Source organism: Musca autumnalis, unplaced genomic scaffold (assembly GCF_047663935.1).
Source record: "Musca autumnalis isolate F117 unplaced genomic scaffold, ASM4766393v1 scaffold_3, whole genome shotgun sequence".
Classification (NCBI taxonomy): domain Eukaryota; kingdom Metazoa; phylum Arthropoda; class Insecta; order Diptera; family Muscidae; genus Musca; species Musca autumnalis.
The window spans coordinates 91,626,566-91,647,624 of NW_027411866.1; the positions used below are offsets into that span (position 1 = coordinate 91,626,566).

Consider the following 21,059-nt stretch of genomic DNA (forward strand, 5'->3'; position numbering starts at 1 on the left):
CTTCAGCGGGCGGTGTTGTTGTTATTAAACATTTTGTTTTTGTTTCAAATAAAGTAGATTTACTTAGCATGGTGTCCACGTTTGACTTGGAGTAAGTGTATCTACTGTACACATTATATATAGTGTAAAGTTCTAGTAAGATTTCAAATATCAATGAATGAATATTCTCACAACAAACAACATTTATAATTTTATGAAAAGAGGAGAGTTTTTTTTTTTTTTGCGCCAAACTTAATCTTATCAGTCGATTTTCTTCAATTACGCATAATAATGTATTTATTATTGTCGCTTTGAAGCGTCTACTATTCATTTCATAATATCGTTGGAATCACTATCATTGATTTGAGAGCTTCTCGAAAGAACGATTTATGGCGCACTTGGTGCAAAATAATTTCGCGTATTGTTGTTTGTCAGACATCACCATGGCAAGCCCATTAAAATGTCAAAGCAGTTGATAAATCTGTATGCTAAACATTTGGACAGTTGACTGTAACAATGCAAATAAATTTGTAGTTTTTTTATTGAATAAATTGTTTTCGCAATTTAGCAGAACATTTCTCCTGGCAATGGGCGTTGATATAAATTACTATCTTGGCTTTAAATTAATATTTATTACACATACTAGATGTATATAAGTACATACATATCGTTGCCTTACTTTCCCAATCTCGTATCTGAAAAATACCAATTTTTAGGAGAGATAAAAAACGATTTATCCTTTGATACATCGGTGTTTGGGGAAAAGTTTAAATGCAATTATTATGAAATTGTATGTATATATACATACCAGTAGTAATAATAACCAATCAATTTTAGTTAAAGCATGAAATGCATTTATTGCTGTATTAGCAATAATATTAATTTTTGATACTAAGCCTAAGACATCTGCATGAATTAACCCCCTGTTTTTGTAACTATTTTTTGTTCGTTCGTCTATATTCGTAATAATTTGGGCATCCATAGCTGAGCATACAAAGCTAATTTTTCGTAGACACGTTCCATATATAGTTAAGAAATCTTCATTAAAAAACCACCGTTTCACATTTGCGCTAAGGCAAGTAAATCGATCGATTTGACAATTCGTGTGAGAACAATTATTTTTTTTACAAAAACAAGGGGTTACTCCCCTTTTATACTTGTAATTTAGTTATATGTATAAATATGAAATAAATAAATAATTTTTGACACTTGATAAATAAGTCACTCGTTTGTTGCATTTATAGTCGAGAACAAAAACTACTCAGTTAACCACACTTCAGTTCTGCACGTTCGTATATGGAATTACTTCTCCAACTTCTTCATGGCGAGAGCTATAACTTTGTCTCAGAGAGGAAGAAACTCACGGGGAATTTTCGTTCAGAATGACCCCAATCATCTTCTCTTTCTAGTGTTCTACCACACTGCAGTGTCAGAATATGGTTAATTTAATCCTGTTGCACAGTGTTATTAGTAAACATGAACTCATTTTTGCTCACCACAATAATTACGAATTCCCAACGCCGCACGTTGGGGCAAGATTGAAAAAAACGGGTCTTAATTGAAAAATTGAAACACAAATTTTTGATAATCTGTCTTGACAGGGTTAACGAGTACAAAATTCTACCTCACTAGCCAAAATAGCAAAGTCGTATGTTGTTTACTTTTCGTGTAGCACAGTGTTAAAGTTGAACATATTTTTAAAATTTAAGAAACAGGTGAAAATTATTAAATTTTGCTGCTTTTAAATCGCCATAACGTAGTTTTTGCTACATAAACTTGGCATTTTCAAAATGGATTTTTCAAACAGAGGTAATTCTTAATATTTTAGGAAAAAATTGTACTGAAAAAGTCTTGTAGAAATGTGTTTAAAAAATTCGTCAAAATGTTTCCAGATTTTGCATAATTTTAAAATTTTGTATTTTTCTCTTGATTGTTGTATTTGATATTGCGCAAACAAAACTTGCGTCTTGCTTGCGCATTTTGAGTTATGTCAAAAATGGTGGAAATAGCTGTGGGTAAAATTTTTGCATCTTGGGGTTTTTGTCTTCATTTTCCCTGTTATTGTTGTACAGTATGTCGTGTTTTGGTTTAATGGCTGTGGTCACCCTACATAATACAATGTGTGCAGGTCCACCATTATGTTATAGGTACTATATATAATGATTTATATGAAATGATGGCGATGCACAAGGGATGAAATCGCAAAAAATGGAGATTAATTAAAAAAATTAAATTCGGTTTTTGGTATAACTGTTTTTACATGGTAATATGGTACACAATTCTAAGTCTTTAACCAAAATGTCAAGATCATATATTGTTTACTTCTACAGTTACACTGTGATAAAGCTAACGAATTTTTAATAATTTAAAGAGCACCATAAAAAATTAAAATTTTTTAGTGTATAAAGAGTAATATTTTTTTACGCATCAAATGTGTCCTTTATAGAATGGAATCGTCAACTTCAGTTGGAAATCTGAGTCTTAGAAAAATATATTTATGGCTAAAGAAGTTGGCACTATGCGCCCACGACTTGGCGTAAAAGCAATAAATAATAAAGAAGTTTAGAAGCATATTAAAAATTTATTTATTTAAAATGTATCCATTTTTCCCTATTTTTAAAAAGTATTTAGAGTTAAAAAAGTAGCGGAATATTTTATATGGAGGTTATTCCAAAACGAAAATATATAGAGATGATGTTTGATAGAAATATTTTCAATCCCTTCTAAATGCACAATTCACAATTTAAGCTAGTTTAGTTGCAATATATGCATAAAATATTCGAAAACCCCCAAATTTGACTGCACCTCTATATGGGGCCTATACCAAAACATTGACCTATATTGACAAATTTTCACACTATGAATTCTTAGGCATTCAGAACTATAAATCCTAATTTACAGATAAATTTACTAATAAATGGGGTCAAGACCCTCGAAATACATAAAATCGGGAGATACCCTTGTATGGGTTCTACACTAAAATATTGACCTAACTTAATAATTTTTTGCCAAATATTAGCTTAACCAATAGTTTATCATATTAGAAGATTTTAGATTCATCAAATAAGAAATGTAGGCAAAATCGTAAAAACACTTCATAGTTTTTATGGTACCCATTTATGAGGGCTTCGAATATACCTCTCCAATCCCTCAATTTGCACCAAAGTTGTGTTCCGTTATATTGATTGAAGTGTAAACATTCGAAAAATATTAACATTGGATCACTCAAATGCTTCCCTGAATTAATCTCCGTTTTTTGGAATCTTGCCCCAATGTGCGCCATCTCCTTTTCTGAACGCCTACAATGACCTTAACACTAAATGTCAGATTTCCTGCCCACCAATCACCTAGCTGGCTGAACTCAACGCACCAACATTGACTTTAATATTAATACAATTTTCTGTCCTTAAACTCTAAACATAACTACAAATTCCGAAAACAAACTTTCAATCTTCGCACTATTAAATTTTACAATTCTAGTTCTATCACTCGGCCCCACCCATACCAAATTTAGTAACAGTTAGTACTTACACTTGTAGTAAACTTTTCCACAATCACTTCATTATTGTGACTCTAGGTCCAGGGACAAGCCCTATTCCTGCACCCAATAGAAAATTTAGTAGTATTTAGTACTTTCGTGCGTTTATAGCACACATTTTTAAAATCACGGCAACAGTGACCTAAATCTCAAATTTAGAGCTCCAGCCCTCCGTGCACCCAGTACCAACTTAGTAGCATTTAGTACTTTAGAGCGTTTATAGCACACACTTCAAAACCACCTCCCTACCTCAACCATACACACAATCAGTGACGTAAATAATAAATTTCATTATTCCACTTTTATCCGTTCACTCAATGCCAAAAAGTACTACATTTGGTACCACTGAAAATGTCCCAAGTTTTGCTACGCAAGGATTTTTGCACTCTTTTAGTATTTTTGATATATTTTCTTACAAAACTAGTCTTCCCTATTTCTATTATTTTTATTTTGGAAGCTTCCAGAATATGCAAGAGTCTACATACATACATATCGCCATCATAAATGCCCGAAGACGTAACCCACAAACCCAAAGCTTTACAGAAGAAGCAAAAAACGTTATAAAATGAAAAACTGTTTTATTGAATATCAATCTTATGAGGGCGAGTATTTGGAGTATTATCAGCCATGTACGAATGGGAATAAGTAGTGAAACCAAAACCACAGAAGCGCTTTGTTTTGGGATCCTCCATTACAACAAAATCTGAAATGTTATCCCATTTTCCGAAATGGAATTTCTTGAATAGGATCGTTATTTTTGAACGTTGAAGCTTGAAATTTTGCCATAGCATATATTTTAGCTTTATGTATCAGATTCCATCAAAAAACTAATTTCGATTTTCATGTGGGTTACTTCTTCGGGCATCTATGGTGACGATATGTTCCCACAACAACCCGAAGAGACAAGGAGACTTCTCTCATATCAAACAGTACACACCGATTCATATTGATTGGCGCAATGGTATGGGACCTTATTTTTACCGACGAGTCCGAACGGCGTATCTTAAGAAACCACTTGTTGAGAAGTTTTTCATTGGTGAATCACTCCATTCATAATTTCTGGCTTTCAGTGTGAAATCTCTTATTATTTAATTCAAAATAGAAATTGGAATTACATTTTTAAATGAGTATGCATGCAAGTGCACATGCACTTTTTAAGTAAGCTCGTCAAAATGAATCTCTTTCAAACTGATGAATTATCTTTTAAATTTATTAATATGCAATTATTGGCAACAAAGAAATAATGCGAGAATAAGTTAAATTTTGAAATAAAAAACACTTTTTTAAGAAACTTAAGTTTTGAAAAACTGCCCTAATGGTTTGCTGTCAGCGTATCTGTACACTCATACATAAGAAGTTCATCGTCTGGACAAGCATGCTTGAGTGTGAGTGAGCTACTTAAGATACGATAAGTTTATATTAAATATAATTGACTTAATATGTTAATATGTTCGTCTGGCAAATCAGATACATATATCCTAATTGTATATATTTTCCGAATGTTTAACCAGCACTACTACTGTGTAAAAGATTGCGAAAGTCCGCCTGAACATTTTGCTGGAATGTAATTGCAAATTTAATTCCCGAATTTCAAACGTGTGAAAATGGTGTAGTACCATTTAAAAAAAAAAAACTTTTATATGTCTTTAACAAACCTGTTTTCTCCTTCAATTGCTTTATTTACTTTATTTTTTATTTTGCCTACATTCTTCACAAGCAGCAATAACAATTATATATGTACATATCGCTCATTTACTCAAAGATTGTCATAACTCAAAAAAATGATTTAGCATAAAAACCCATTTTAGGTAGGCTATTGAAAAAAGTTATTAGCAAAAAATTGGATTCTCCAACATTTGCATAGAGCTAAACAGATATCAGCGTTAAATTTTTATGAAAGATTAACCAATATTTGTAAATTCAAAAAACTTGCTTTTTTTGTCAAGTGAATGAGTTGTAATTTATGAATTATGAACATATAAACATGAAATTTAAACATACTATGAAGTAAAATGTGTACACGCAGAGAAAAAATATTTTTCGCTTTTGTTGGAACAAAAATATATGTTTTGGTTCCAAAAATGTATATGTTTTGTTCAAACATTGTAATCCAAATCCAAAAATACCATCTTTTGTTCCAAACATAGAAAACAAAAACAACTTTCGAATTTCCGCAATATTGTTAAAATCGTTAACAATACCGATTGTAGGAACTATCATAATCTAATTTTGTTTACAAAACATATTGTCAATACAGAAAACCAGCCCAGAAATTTTTGATTTGAGTGCATATACTTCTCATATACACTTTTCGCATAACTTGGATATAAATGTCGCGTATAATATTGCAATCATTGATGAACACAATACATGGTTTGCTGCATTGGCTGACAACAAAGACAAACAAAAAGCCACAAGAACCCACCACAACATAAGGAATAATTAAACACCATAACAAACATGAAAAGGAAAGAAGAATGAAACAAAACAGAAACAAATAAAAACAAGAGTCTCACAAGTACATACACACAAAAACAAAGGTAAAGGCAGCATGTCATACAAACACACCACAACTCACAAAAATTGTTTTTTCAACACGGCATCGAATAGCGAGAGAAGAGAAACAAATTTTCGAAGAAAAGAGAGAAATATTGTTCAGTTGACACAAACTATTTTTGGATTTACAATACTACCTGAGGAATCCAACAATATGTTAACAATACATATTTTGCTCTTGGAATATTGTTGGATCAAACATATTTTTTTCTCTGCGTGTAGAGAAAGTATTAATTGTTAACTCACAAACTGCATTTTTTGAGTTATGCCTCCCTTTGAGTATATGAGCGAAATGTATTTACGCAACAAAATCGTTGCATTGCTATTTACACACAATTTTGCTCTGAAAGGTTTATATGAACCATAAAAACAAATTACATACCAAAATTAGTTTATCACGATCTCACAATAAAGATGCGCATTATCTTTTTTGTTTAATTTGATATTCAGAATTGACTTAACACAAGTAAAATATGGTATACCTATATAAGTAGACTGCGGAATCCTGTGCAAATGCATATATGCTTAGGATGGTCGTAGAGAAAAACTAATTAGACAGAAACTCGTTTTATGACAAAATAGAACGAATTAAGCCCAGAAATGTTTGCATTTTTCGCATATTATGCATATTTTCACATATTTTAACATATTTGCATAAAATGAGAACTTAATTCTTTTATTAAAATTTAATTTTTGATCTCTTACTAAACATTTTTTACCAAATAACTTTTTTCTCTAAAACGTATAGTCGTCCCGGAAACGGAACTTTCTCTAAAAAATTCCTGCATTTGTATGAATATAACTTTTATCGCTATGTTTACTTTAAACACTTAAAATTTCCCCCCAAATCTAACGATTAAAAGTTCTTTTTTGTAAGTTGAGTAAAGTACAGATGGAACACATAAATCTGTTGGATAAAATTAAAGTATCTAAAAACGAAAGAAACTGCAATAATTTACAATTCTTTGCTACGATAACAATTTTTGTCTTTATGTTATCGAAAAGAAGTGAAATTAGTAAACTACTGCAGGTCCTAGAACAAACAGGAACAAGTTTTTGGTTTATTTCAGACATTGAACTGTTTATGATATTAACGTGCTGTAACAATAATTATTATACATAATTGTAATGGTATGATAACAAAGTGTTTATTTCATGTCATTAATTAATTTATATTTCTACCTCTACGACTTTGTCAATGGGATCTTTCATATATTAGAAAATTCGTTGGAGCTATAGTATACAAAGATCTGATATTCTGATCTAAAAGTATTTTAACCCACTTAGCACCGAGAATTTAAAAAAAAAAACTTAGAATTTTATATGAAAAAGATATTTTTGAGGCTTTCTAAGCATTTTCAAAAAAAAAAAAAAAATAAATAAATAAATAATTTTGACCGCGATTTATTTAAAAATCCCTACAGTGATTTTTTCTTGTTTTGGGATTTTTCTCATCTTTGAACATTGTAGTTTCAGAATCCGCAAAACCTTCCCAGGTGTAAGCACCTTCCATTTAAATTTGATTCAAGAGCACTGTGGAGAGTGTGTGAAAAACAAAACGTGTTGAGAGAATGGTTTAAGAAAGAGTACGTGTTTAAAGTACTGATAAATTTCTGACCTAATAATGAAAACGCAAATATTTAACATCAAGAATAGTTTTATTGTTTTCTAAGGTGTTTTCCAGCACGATTTATACACTTTTGCATGCGCACAAATCAATTGTTGAAGCACTTTTTCCATTCCCATTGAGACACCTCCAAAAGGTACATGATAGTACGTCGAACCGATGGAAATTTCAAATGGTGAAGGGTATAAAAAGTTTGGCCCGGCCGAACTTAACTCTTTTCTACGTGTTTAATAAGTGATATATTTCTTTTCAGCTACTTTGTCAGCAAAAATTGCAACTAATTCATTACATTGCTACCAAAACTCATAAACAATTGGTATCGAATGTATAGATCAGCGTACGTGAAAATACTTGAAATAACATTTCCAATCGTTTCGTTTCGTATTTTCCATAGGAACAATACAAAACGAAACATAATCCACGTTGACCGAACTCGCTGTTTAGTTTTGTTTTGTTTACATTCGTGAGTGCGAACAAAACGAATAACGAAAAGTTCTCAATTCCACAACAGATAGAAAACGAAAAAGTTCAAAACACATGAACGATTCAATGAATGAATGATTCGTTTGGTGGTTGAAAACATCAACCACATCAACCGTAGTATGTTCAGTATGTTGATGTTAGCGATAAGGGGGTTGTTAAGCAATCAAATGTGTGTGTGTCTGAGTGTGTCGTTGATCATTTCGCACAGTAAATGTTTGCCAAAAATTCGTTTTGTTTCGGTGGTGAATGAAACAACTCGGCAAAGCATAGCCGAAGTACATTTCAACAACCGTACAGTTTTCATCTTTTTACATTGAAAAGTTTGTGGTTTTGTTTTGGTTGTGAGAATGAAACGATTCAGAGAAGCTGAAAAGTTTGTGGCGTTGTGTGATTGGTACGGGAATCGTTATGTTTGTTTACGTTCATTGGTATAGATACCAGAGGCCTGCGTTGAATCAACGCAACTATGTAGTTTATCGCATCATTTCGTAAACAAATCATTCATTTTACCAAAAATCAGCATACGCCAATGACTACCACAAGAATGCATTTCTTATTTCAAACAATCGGTTTGATTCATTCATAAATGAGTGTGATCTACGAACTACTAATGAGCGATCGTTGTATGATTAAACAACCACCGCATTAATAGAGAGTAATAATCCTACATAGCATAACGTGTGAGAGAACTGAAAACAAAAACAAGTGAGCAAAGGCTACAGTCGGGACGGGGCCGACCATGTAATACCCTACACCACTACCTCTATGCATAAGCTTTTCACTGGTAAACATTCGCATAAAAAAAAACGTTGACTTTCCTCCACATAAGCTTTTCGCTTATTCCGATACCTGAATATTATCCGACCATCGCCAAACTAAATTGGCTTCTTCCTCTGTGGGACCCGCATCCACTCCTAAAAAATTGGTGACGATCCGATCAAAATTGCGACCTGTAGCGTGATTACAAACAAATCAGAAAATGGGATGCATTACCGACTATTGCGATATCTCCGTTGTTTGAGCAGCTACGACAACCTACTTTACATCGTTGTAAAGGCGATATTTTCTACATTCCTTGCCAGGTTTTGCTTTTGATATACATCTTAAAGAAACTGAGATATTGGCTTTGAAATAAAACGTAGACCTTTTCTCCAAATAAGTTTTTGCCCATTCCGACCCCTGAATATTATCCGACCATCATTAAAATCAGTAGGCTTCTTCCTCTGTGGGACCCCCATTAACCCTCAAAATTGCGACCTGTAGCGTGATTACAAAAAAAATCGGAAAATGGGATGCATTATCGACTTTTGCCATATCTCTGCTATTTGACCACCTACGACAACCTACTTTACATCGTTGTAAAGGTGATATTTTCTACTTTCCTTGCCTAGTTTTGCTTTTGATATACCTCTTAATGATCCCCTTAGGGTACAACAAATTCGATATAGACGATATTAATAAGGAATGTAAGCTATGCAACATGCGCGAGATTGAAACCTTACAACATTTCCTCGGCATATGCCCTGTACTTCAAGAACACAGACGGGCAGCTTTTCGGAAATCAATACTAAGCGATGATGAAATTATTAGAATACTTGACGGTGAAGAGGAAGACAGTTGGCAAAACCTAACAATCTACCTAGAGATGTCCTACAAATACCGGCAAATTATATTAAATGATTTTTATTAGATATAATTATTAAAATCACATGCGACAGACGTTTACATACAACATTGTCGCCAACCTCTTAACTTCTTATTTTGAAAATAACAGAATTGAAAATTGTAATGAATTGTTTATTATTAAGAAATTTATTTAATCAATAAAGAAGTTTTTACTACTACTACTACTATACCTCTTAAAGAAACAGAGATATTGGCTTTGAAATAAAATGTTGACTTTTCTCCAAAAAAGTGTTTGCCCATTCCGACCCCTAAATATTATCGGACCATCACCAAAATCAATAGGCTCCTTCATCTGTGAAACCCCTACTAACCCTCAAATTTTCGTGACGATCCGATCAAAATTGCGACCTGTAGCGTGATTTCCAAAAAAATTGATAAATGGGATGTATTAACGACTATTGCGATATCTCCGTCATTTGGTTACCTACGCCGACCTAGTTTGCATCATTGTAAAGACGGGATCTTCTACTTTCATAGTCATTCTTTGCTTTTGGAAAGTTTATAACTTAAGCTGTGATATTCGTTAATATAATTAAAATCGCAAAAATGAAAATTGGTGTTTTATTTGCTACTATTGTGATATCTTCGTTGTTTGATCACCTACGAGCACCTACTTTACATCATTGGTGATATTTTCTACTTTAATTGTCAGATTTTGCTTTTGGTATACCCCATATAGAAGCTGAGATATTCGCTTTGGAAAAAAACGTTGTCTTTTTATCCACCTAAGTTTTTTGCCCTTTCCGACCCCTAAATATTATCCGACCATCACCAAAATCAATAGGCTTCTTCCCCTCCGGGACCCCCATCAACATGCAAAATTTCGTGACGATCCGATCAAAATTGCGACCTGTAGCGTGATTACAAGGTTTAGATGGACAGACGGACGGACGGACTGACGGACGGACACACATAGCCAGATCGACTCAGCTCGTCGAGACATTCATTTTGGTATATATAATTATGGGTCTACGACCATTATTTCGATGCGTTACAAACTTTTTGGGCAAAACCAACTTATAATACCCTCCCCACATAGTGGTGTAGGGTATAACAACACAGTTGTCTAAACATAGCTGTCTGCAAATATGGGGAAATTATGAGAGAGGTGTGTTCTTGTGTTATACAAAGGCTGTGTTAGCTAAACAGAGAATGCGTTTGTTTTGTCGATGGTCAGACTAGCACGATTTCAACATGGCGACGTCAAGTTTATAGGCGAGGGGTATGAAGTAGTGAAACCCATGTACATGGTTTTCTGTGTTTGTTGTGTTGCCTCTTCTTGTTCTTCGTTGCAAGATTTTTTCTTCAATTTTCTTTCATTTTTATTTTCTCAAGCAAACATTAACAACAAAACAAACATAAATATATTTAATAAAAACATTTAATTAATGAAATATTGAAAATTTAACTATTAATATTAATTTAATTATTAATGTTAATTATTTTGTGTTGTTTTTTGGTTTATTTATATCTTTTTTTGTTTTTATTGGTATGAGAAACACAACAAACGCGAATGGTAAAATAAAGAGAACACACAAAGATTATAAATTTCACGTTAACCTGTGTGGACATTAACGAAATTTGAAAAGAAACTTTAACGAAATTGGTTTCATGAAACCTTGCTAGTCTGACCATCGACTTTGGTGTTACGACAACGTACATAGGCGGACATAACTGTGATTCAATTGATGCGTTTAGATTTTTTATGTGTTTTCGATTGTTTTTCTTTTCGCTTGTTGTATGCATAAAGTATACTCGAACGAAGTCAACACGAACAATTCGAGCAAGAGGTAGTAATTTGTACGAAGCAGTAAAGTCTTTACATACAATGCGTTAAATATGAATCAGCAATGTTTGTGTTTGACTTTCAACAGAATATTGATTACATTCTAACTCAAAAAAGAGAGTGGTGGTGCGTACTAGTACCACTTTTTCTTGTGTCTACCGCAATTCATAAAATTGGCACCGGTTGCAGGTCACTGATAGATACATACTACATCTATTATTAATTTCAACTTTGATCTCTGCAAAGCCTTAATAGGAGCCAACATTCCATGGAGAGCCCTTACTAACAACATAGTTACTTACTTACTTAGCTGGCCCATTACAGAACATTTGTTCCATAGACCGAACTAAGAAAAGATCTCCAATTCTCTCTGTTTAGTGCTTCGCTTTCTGGAATACCGCGCCTTGTCATCTCTTCATCCACTTGTTTGCGCCAACTATTCTTTGGCCTGCAAATTCTGCGTGCACCGCCAAGTGGCCCGTATTTATACGCTTTTTTAGCGGGTTCATTATCGCTCATTCTTATTATATGGCCAAGCCAACGCAATCGCTGCATCTCGATACGTTTATCTATGTATATTGATGTCGTTGTATAGCAGATACAGCTCGTGGTTCATAAGACGTCGATATTCACCGTTAACGCACATTGGTCCGTAGATCTTTCGAACAATTTTTCTCTCAAACACGCCAATCACTGCCTTATCTGCTTGCGCAAGTACCCAGGCTTCGGAACCATACCCCGGTATAGGTGAATTGTGGGCAGCGGTTTAGTCACCCTCGAACCCTGGAAGAAGGGAAGATAGGACCTCAGTCACGTTTGGCGACGTTACGTTGACTGACCCGAAGAGGTGCGCAAGTTATTTCAATCGACAGTTTGTCGGTCACCCCGAGAGTGACAGAGCGAAGAGAAGAGTGTTACGTCGCATTAGATCTCTTCCTGCCAGTTTAAACGGATGATGTTGCGAATGCCATCAGGAACGCTAAATCATCCAAAGCGTTGAGCCCTGACAGAATTTCCATGGTAATGTTGAAACAGCAATTTGGACGAGAATTGAATGTCATGGTCGACGGTAGCAGAATTCCGACCACAAACTGCCCCAAAATTTTAGGGGTCACATTCGACATTCAAGTCATGCGCACACGCCACAGCAATCTGCGACAAATTGAAAAGCAGGAACAAGGTCCTCAAGTCCCTAGCCGGCAGCACTTTGGGTGCAGACAAAGAAACCTTGTTGACCAGTTTGGTCCCCGGGATTATGTGATACGAATTGGGAAAAGATTCAAACCTGTCGGAATACCGCCCTGAAAACAGCAACAGGGTGCCTCCTCATGTCTTCAGTGGACCATATACATGAGGAGGCGACAATTCTTCCAGTACAACAACACAATTATGCTTTCGTTGCAGTACTTGCTCGGGTGTTACCGTGAGAGCCATCCCAATCACCATATTGTGGGTAGGCCCGACACACCAAGGCATATCAGGAAGGATATCCATGCTCTAGAAAGGGAGGTCCAACAATATAGGAGAGAACCCCTAGATAACCAGGCATATCAAGCAGGTTTAAAGAGTATTCACGCGGATGCAGTTGCTAAGGCCATAAGCAAATATAGTGTGAATAAGGTTCTCGGAGTACATCCCCCATCTATCGCATCTGAGGAGCGTCAGCTGCCACGACAAACCAGAGTAGTTTTGGCTCAACTACGCTCGAGATATTGCAGTCGCCTAAATTCTTATTGGACGGAAATCGATCGTGCCGTGCAAGACATCTGCCCAGTATTCGGCATGGGCCCGCACGACACAAACTGCCCCGCCAAACCTACTCATCTAACTCCAGTGTATCTGTGGCTACATCCCATCGAAGCATCCATTTTCCTGGAACTGGAGATAGACCCAAAGCCAGATTGAACAGAAGAACAAACATACAAACATAATAATAAACAATGTTACAACAACAACACCATCAACTTGGTCTACTCGCCGTTTGTCGCCAGACCCGCTTTAGCAAATTTTTCCTTCGACATTCATAAAGGTATCGGATACTTCTTTTACTGATCTCCCATGATGCCTATATCATCAGCATAAGCAAGTAACATGTGGCTATTGGTGTAGATTGTGCCAATTCTTTTGACGTTTGCCTCTCGTATAACCTATTCTAGCAGGATGTTAAAAAGATGACACGAAAGACTGTCACCTTGCCTGAAACCTCTTTCGGTACAAAACTCTTCGGAGAGGTTCTTTCCTATTTTAACTGAAGATCTTCTATCAGTTAGAGTCATTTTAGAAAGCCGAATGAGCTTTGCGGGGATACCAAATTCAGACATGGCTTTATAATCGACAATCAATGGTGGACTTGCCAGGTCTAAAGTCGCATTGGTATGGTCCAATTATTTCGTTGACCATTGGCTTTAGTCGTTCGCACAATTTCCGTGACACTAACTTGTAGGCGATAGGGAGATGACTTATGCCCCTATAGTTGGAGCATAAAATCTTATCTCCTTTCTTATGGACGGGACAGAGGATGCTCAGGTTTCAATCGTCGGGTACGAGTTCTTCCTGCCAGATGGAGCTAACTAGCTGATACACCTTATCAGCGTGTCGCCTCCGGTTTTGAACAGCTCGGCTGGTAAGCCATCGGCTCCTGCCGGTTTATTGCTGTCTTTACCTCATCTTGGCCGGGTGGTATACATTCAATACCATCTTCTGGGATTGCACCTGTGGTATCTTCGTCGACTTCGCTACTATTGGATACCAACAGTTTGGAAAAATGCTATTTCCATATCCTTAGCACACTATCTGTATCAGTTACCAGATTACCTTGCTGGTATCTACAGGAGGATATGCCAGTTCCAAAGCCATCAGTTTGATGTTTCACTCTTTGGTAGAATTTTCGGACTTCATTCTGTCTCCTGTACATCTCGATTTGTTCACACTTCCGCTTTTCCATCTTTCTCTTTTTCCTATGGAAGAGACATTTCTCCTCTCTCCTTTTCTACCGATACCTCTCTCGTGCGCTACGCGTTGTTACTGATTGTAAAGTAGCCCTATATACCGCATTTTTCTCTTCGGTAGCAGCACGACACTCCTGGTCATACCATGGAATCCTTGGTGGAGGTCTCTGGTATCCAAGTACTGATTTTGCGGCTGTTTGCATGGAGTGGGCAATGCTTTGCCATTGTGCTGATATGTTATCGGGACGAGGAGTGCTTTGATTAAGCAGTTGGGCACTTGAGTGGAATATGATGTGGTTATTTGTTGTGATTGCAGCTACCGATGTCCAACTTCCGTGTTGTGTCTGTTCGCACTTTGTTTGCTACGTTTAATCTGGTACGTTCCTTTGCTGCAACAAGGTAATGGTCCGAGTCTATGTTTGCACCTCGGAACGATCGTACATCCAACAAGCTTGATGCATGTCTTCCATCTATCACAACGTTATCAATTTGATTTCTTGTTGTTTGATCTGGCGACAGCTTAAATCTGGTATTGCTAACCAGCGTTCGAAAAGAAACATTATGGTACCGTACCATAACGTTTTGTACCGTACGTAGCATGAAAAGTTACACTACGACCTGTATCGTACATGTACTTAAACTTTAAAAAAAAATTTAGTGTTTGTTTACGTGTACCAGCGACAATCGTAGCGTACATGTTTGGTACGTACCCACCATTGAAAAGTAACAACCACGTACCCAACCGAAATGGTTGGACCGACCAACTACAAATCCGCAACCAAACTCATGCTTTGTGTCATGGCATCTATAATACAGTGCGTCACCTTTAGGTGTTGGTGTGACACCTTTCCCATTCCATCGTATTTCCTGTGTGGCAGTATTGTCGGCCTTGTACTTTACAAGTACATCTGCCAATGCGTAAACTGCACCTTCTCTATAAAGAATGCGAACATTCTAGGTGCAGATTCGCAGATCATGGTCCTTAAAATCCTTAAAAACTTTAGAGGGATTTTTTTGAAATTTTGCCTGTTGGGGCGAAGATCATTTTTAATGATTTTTATTAATTTTCTCGTTTAGAGTTAAGCTTGATGATCGGAAATTTTGTTTGTTTTTTGTTTTGTTTTTCTTTTCTTTCGTTTTTTCATAGTAGGCTGTCATAGTAGGGGAGGGTTACTAACCCGACGCCCAAACCCAAGTTTTTAACTTTCTTATGGGTGAACGCGCGGCACATGTTAGCTCACACCTTTAACGGGTGTTAAAGGCAGTTCCCCAGGTGACACCACGGGGAGCTCTATTGCAAACTTAATTGTCGGGAAACTTGATGGAGTGTCTACTAACCCTTATTTATTATCTTGGAAAGAGTGGTTCAATAACAACATTTGTAAACAGTGTACTCCGATTGTTATGGAGGAACAAGATTGAGGAAAAAAATGCTCTTGTTTGTGAGTTATGGAGCTTCTTACATGATTAAAGCAGGTAAAACTGTGGAAGTTCTTTATCCAAACATGCTACACATAACATTCTTAATTGAGGAGAATGTTATAGAAACAATACCCGGCGATTTGGGTGGCACAAAATTTAGTCAAATGTTTATTTTATTTACTTAAATAAAATATTTAATTTATTTATTTATTTATTTCTCTATTTCATTGATTTGCCTGAAGAGAGTTTTAAACAGAAAAATTTTACATACAAACATTTTTGTACCTATTACTGAAATATTTGTTGCATACGAAAATATGTAAAATGCATAAATTTTGAATATGTAAATTTTTATGCATAACATATGTCATATGTTTCGATTGCAATTTAAAAGTCCCAATATTTGTCATGAATCGGACCAAAAATAGGGTTTGCATAAAATTCCGCTTTTTATATATAAGTAATATTTCATATTGATTATAAAAAAGTCCTGGCTGTCATTTGCATTGTGCCACTAGCAACAACGAGATAATTGCGTCGCGATGTGGATGTTTTAAAGCTCATGAAATGAAAACATTTTAATGCGCCGTTATATTTTGTTAGATTGTAAGGAAACCTACCTCTCTGCCAACAATCTGTTTTTAAAGAATTAAGTCAGGTTGCCAGAGAAAGACTCTCCACACACGTTGTGTGTGGTATCCATCTGACTAAAAACTGTGTGGTTTCACGGAGGATAATGTCTATGTATGGGTTTTTGCTAAATCGTTTCATACTAAATGGGACAATCGTACATACATAAAGAATGCTCATTCATAAAGTTATCACTACCCTCACAAACAATAAGTGAAATTATATTAGAAACAACACAATTTATATATATATATATATATATATATATATATATATATATTTTATACCTCCACCATAGGATGGGGGTATATTAAGTTTGTCACTACGTTTGTAACTACTCGAAATAATCATTGTAGACCCCACAAAGTATATACCCAGCAAACCAAATGTCGGATGTCCGACATATCGCAACAATTTCGAAAGCAAAATCGTTCAGATTTCGTATCGATTTCTATACAATTTTTCGTAGGGTAATTCGTTCAGATTTCGTTCCGATTTCTGAGAAAATGTCGGAAGTAAATTTCCCTTCGAAAATGCTAATGTTTTTCTTCCGATTTCGTTACGAATTCGGATCGATATGTCGGAAACAAACTTCCCTTCGCACAACAACCACCTTTTGTATATATCTAACAAGCAACATTTTAGTTTGTTGTCGTAAAACAAAATGGTTGGTTATAAAATTCGCATATACATTTTTTAAATATTTTAAATATAAATGCAACATAAAATAATTCAAGCTAGTGATGATAGACTCAACATATTCGTACACAGAGTTTGCATTGTTCTACTATAACTACAAAATGATAACAACAGTGAAAATCATTAGATATCTTTGAAATTATAATCTTCCAATAAAAAACATAACAAAAAAAAAATATACCAATAAAAAAGGGGCATTAGAGAAAAATTTTTTTCCTTCTATAATCATATGAAATTATTCCAAAATCTTTCAGAAATCTTTACGAAAGTTCGGAAGGTAACTCCGATTTTCATACGATATTATTCCGAAATCGTTCAGAAATCTGAACGAAAATTCGGAGGAAAGAATTCGAATTCCGAATTTCCCAAGGATTTTCTTCCGATTTCGTTGCGAATTCTGATCGAAATCGATCCGATTTCGCTCCGACATTTCGTTCCGAAATTATGTCAACCACTTCATACAACTTTCGTTAAGATATCGTTACGATTTCGGATCAGATATCGGACGTTACGTCCGAAGTTTGTTCCGATTTCGTTACGATATCGGTACGATTGGTTTGCTGGGTATATTCATGATCAGAGTGCAATTCTACATCGATATAGCCATGTCCGTCCGTCTGTTCGTCTGTGGAAATCACTCTAACGTCCGAACGGATGTTGTTGTTGTTGTAGCAGCATGCAAAACTACGTAGAAGCATAGGTTTGATGCTGGGTTGGCAGCCGCTGGCCGAAACACTAGGGTTTCGGGTCAATCCGGTACGATAGAACCCGCTGCCGTGGGATTGACGTAGGTTGATGAAATTTTGGGAAAATATGTTATATTTACGTAGGACTTTTGGTATTGAAAGCGAGCTATGTAGGTCCACGCTTTCGTATAGCCCCCATACAAAATGACGCGTGACGCGTCGTCGTTTTAAGGAATTTTTAAGATATTTGGCCCATTTTACCACCGAATTGGTTGTAATTTGGTACTTTGTGTCTCCAGAGGCCAAAAAATATTCCTACCAAAGTTGGGTTATATAGGTCCACGTTTTGGTATAGCCCCCATATAAGGCCCCATATAAAGTACGCGTCATTTTAATATATTTTGAATGTATTAGACCCATTTGACCACAGAATTGGTTGTAATTTGGTATTTTGTGTCTTCAGAGGCCAGAAAACATTCCTACCAAAGTTGGGTTATATAGGTCCACGTTTTGGTATAGTCCCCACATAAGACCCCTTATAAAGTACGCGTCATTTTAATATATTTTGAATGTATTAGACCCATTTGACCAAAGAATCGGTTGTAACTTTGTATTTTGTGTTTCCAGAGGCTAAGAAACATTTCTACCATAAAATGTTTATATAGGTCCACGTGTTGATATAGCCCCCATAATACAATATCTCCTGATTTTCGATATTTTGAACGTTTTAGCCTCATTATCACACCGATATGGCTGAAATTTGGTATTTAGTCTTCTTTAGGCGTATAAAACTTTCCCCCAGAAATTTGTAGGTATAGGTCCACGCCATCATATAGCCCCCATAGAACGGTACCTTCCGAATTTCGGTATTTTGAAGGTTGTGGCCACATTAATCCACCGAAATGGCTGAAATTTGTGGTGGAGGGTATAAAAAGTTCGGCCCGACCGAACTTAACGCTTTTCTTACTTGTTTTTTTTTTCTTATAACGAAGTTGATACATAAATACTACGGTTCTTATCTTTTGACAAAAATGAGCGCATTTTTAATTAAATGTATGTCTTGTCGAAGGTTATCAGCAACGCTCGATTTTAGATTTGCCAGTCGTTGAACGTTGTAAAACTTCATTTGACGCGCCTAACCAGGAACCAGTCCACAAGTTTTCGTTTTGATTGCCCATATTGAGATGAAGCGATATAAATTTGTTGATTTTCAACATTCAGTATTTAATTTCTCTTTATCTTATCACGGCTATACGTGATTCATGTTGCGAGGAATTGCTTAAGGCAACGCCACTTATGCCTATGTACATACATAGGTGAATGTATTCATTGAGATATCAAACAATCTCAACACATGTGATAGATTTATTTACATATGACAGTCGTAAATTTTCAAAAAATGTTATGACATTTTCAATAATGGAATATGTACATTTAATTTGGTACAAATAATTCAACTACAAAGAAAACTCAACGATATATTGTTTATTTTTTTCAGAAATTTACTGACGGCATTACAAATAAACTAGTTGGCTGCTTTTATAATCCACCTGAAGATCTTTCAGTTGCTTCCCTTGCGAATGGAGTCAATGGTGTACAAATACGTTCCGAAAACAAACAGACCGCACACAGTGTTGAGGGAGAGGAGGAAAGTCCTGTCGATGAAAACAATGATTCCGGAAATCTCAGTGATGCTGATGCCGACACTGATACAGAGTCACAAAATATTGCCAATCCAATCCAAACGGACGCGAAAAAGAAAGACGTAATTCTAGTGCGAATTTATGGCAATAAAACAGACCTGCTCATAGATCGCAAAGCCGAAACAAGAAATATAATCCTGTTGCATTCGTATGGATTTGCACCCACATTATATGCCACATTTAAGAATGGTTTGGTCTATGATTTTGTACCTGGTGTTACTCTTAATACAGAGAGTATTCTACTTCCCGAGATATGGACGTTAGTGGCTCAGCGTATGGCAAATATGCACAGAGTGGTAAAACCTGATTGGAATCGAAATGCAAAACCCGTGCCAATGTTGTGGAAAAAGACTCAAAGTTTCTTTGACTTAGTACCTGAACGATACAGTGATGCCGAAAAACACAAAAGGTAATTTTTGCTTTGCTTTTTCTGAAGATTTTCATTATGTTTGCAAAGTGCCAAAACCAAATTCATTATTTTGTAGAATTCCTCGATGAACGGTCGTCCACAGAGGGCGAACGGATCGGATAGCGTACGAACGGGCACATCCAGTGATGGTGCTGGGTGGTAGTCGCGTTTAGCAACGGGTTTATCGATACTTTGTTGTTACATACGTCGTTCGTCCTTCGTTCGTATTCATTTTTTCATAAGATCGCAATTCAGAAATGAGTTGTTCTACAACACAATGCTAAGCAAAGTAACAAACACACAATCATGCATGTTCATGTCTGTTATATGCTGCCGTACCATCATCTGAAACCCCTATTAATCCATCTGTCTTCATCTCTTTTTTTAATGTTTCATTTGAACTTATGCAGACTTGAGGGCGTATTTTTACCTATAAAACGTATGCGCGATGAATTCGCCGAACTTTATAAGCGTTTGGAAAGTTTGGACTCGCCGGTAGTATTTGCACATAACGATTTATTGCTGGGCAATGTTGTTTATACAGAATCTCGGAAAACCGTCACATTCATTGACTACGAATATGCTGACTACAATTTCCAGGCATTTGACATTGGCAATCATTTCACCGAGTTTGCTGGCGTTGATACTGTTGATTACTCACGTTATCCAAGTCGCGATTTCCAGTTGAAATGGCTGAGGGTATATTTGCAAACATATTTGCAAAAATCCGATGTAACGGACGCTGAAGTAGAACGTTTGTATGTACAGGTAAATCAATTTGCATTGGCGGCTCACTTTTTCTGGATCGTCTGGTGTCTAATTCAAGCCGAACATTCCACAATAGATTTTGATTATATAGAGTAAGTATTTTCATCAGAATATTTGCACCTATTTGATCCACATTAAT

The 21,059-nt window shown here is 35.7% G+C and overlaps 1 protein-coding gene across 3 annotated transcripts in view; it reads left to right on the forward strand.

The window, feature by feature from the left end:
• Positions 1-21,059, forward strand: part of eas (ethanolamine kinase 1) — a 43,927-nt gene that overhangs the window by 21,796 nt on the left and 1,072 nt on the right. For all 3 annotated transcript variants that reach the window (XM_073972692.1, XM_073972694.1, XM_073972693.1), the window contains 2 exons: positions 19,539-20,152; positions 20,563-21,012. In XM_073972692.1, the coding sequence (XP_073828793.1) occupies positions 19,539-20,152; positions 20,563-21,012 (1,064 nt within the window). The remainder of the gene's footprint in view (positions 1-19,538; positions 20,153-20,562; positions 21,013-21,059) is intronic.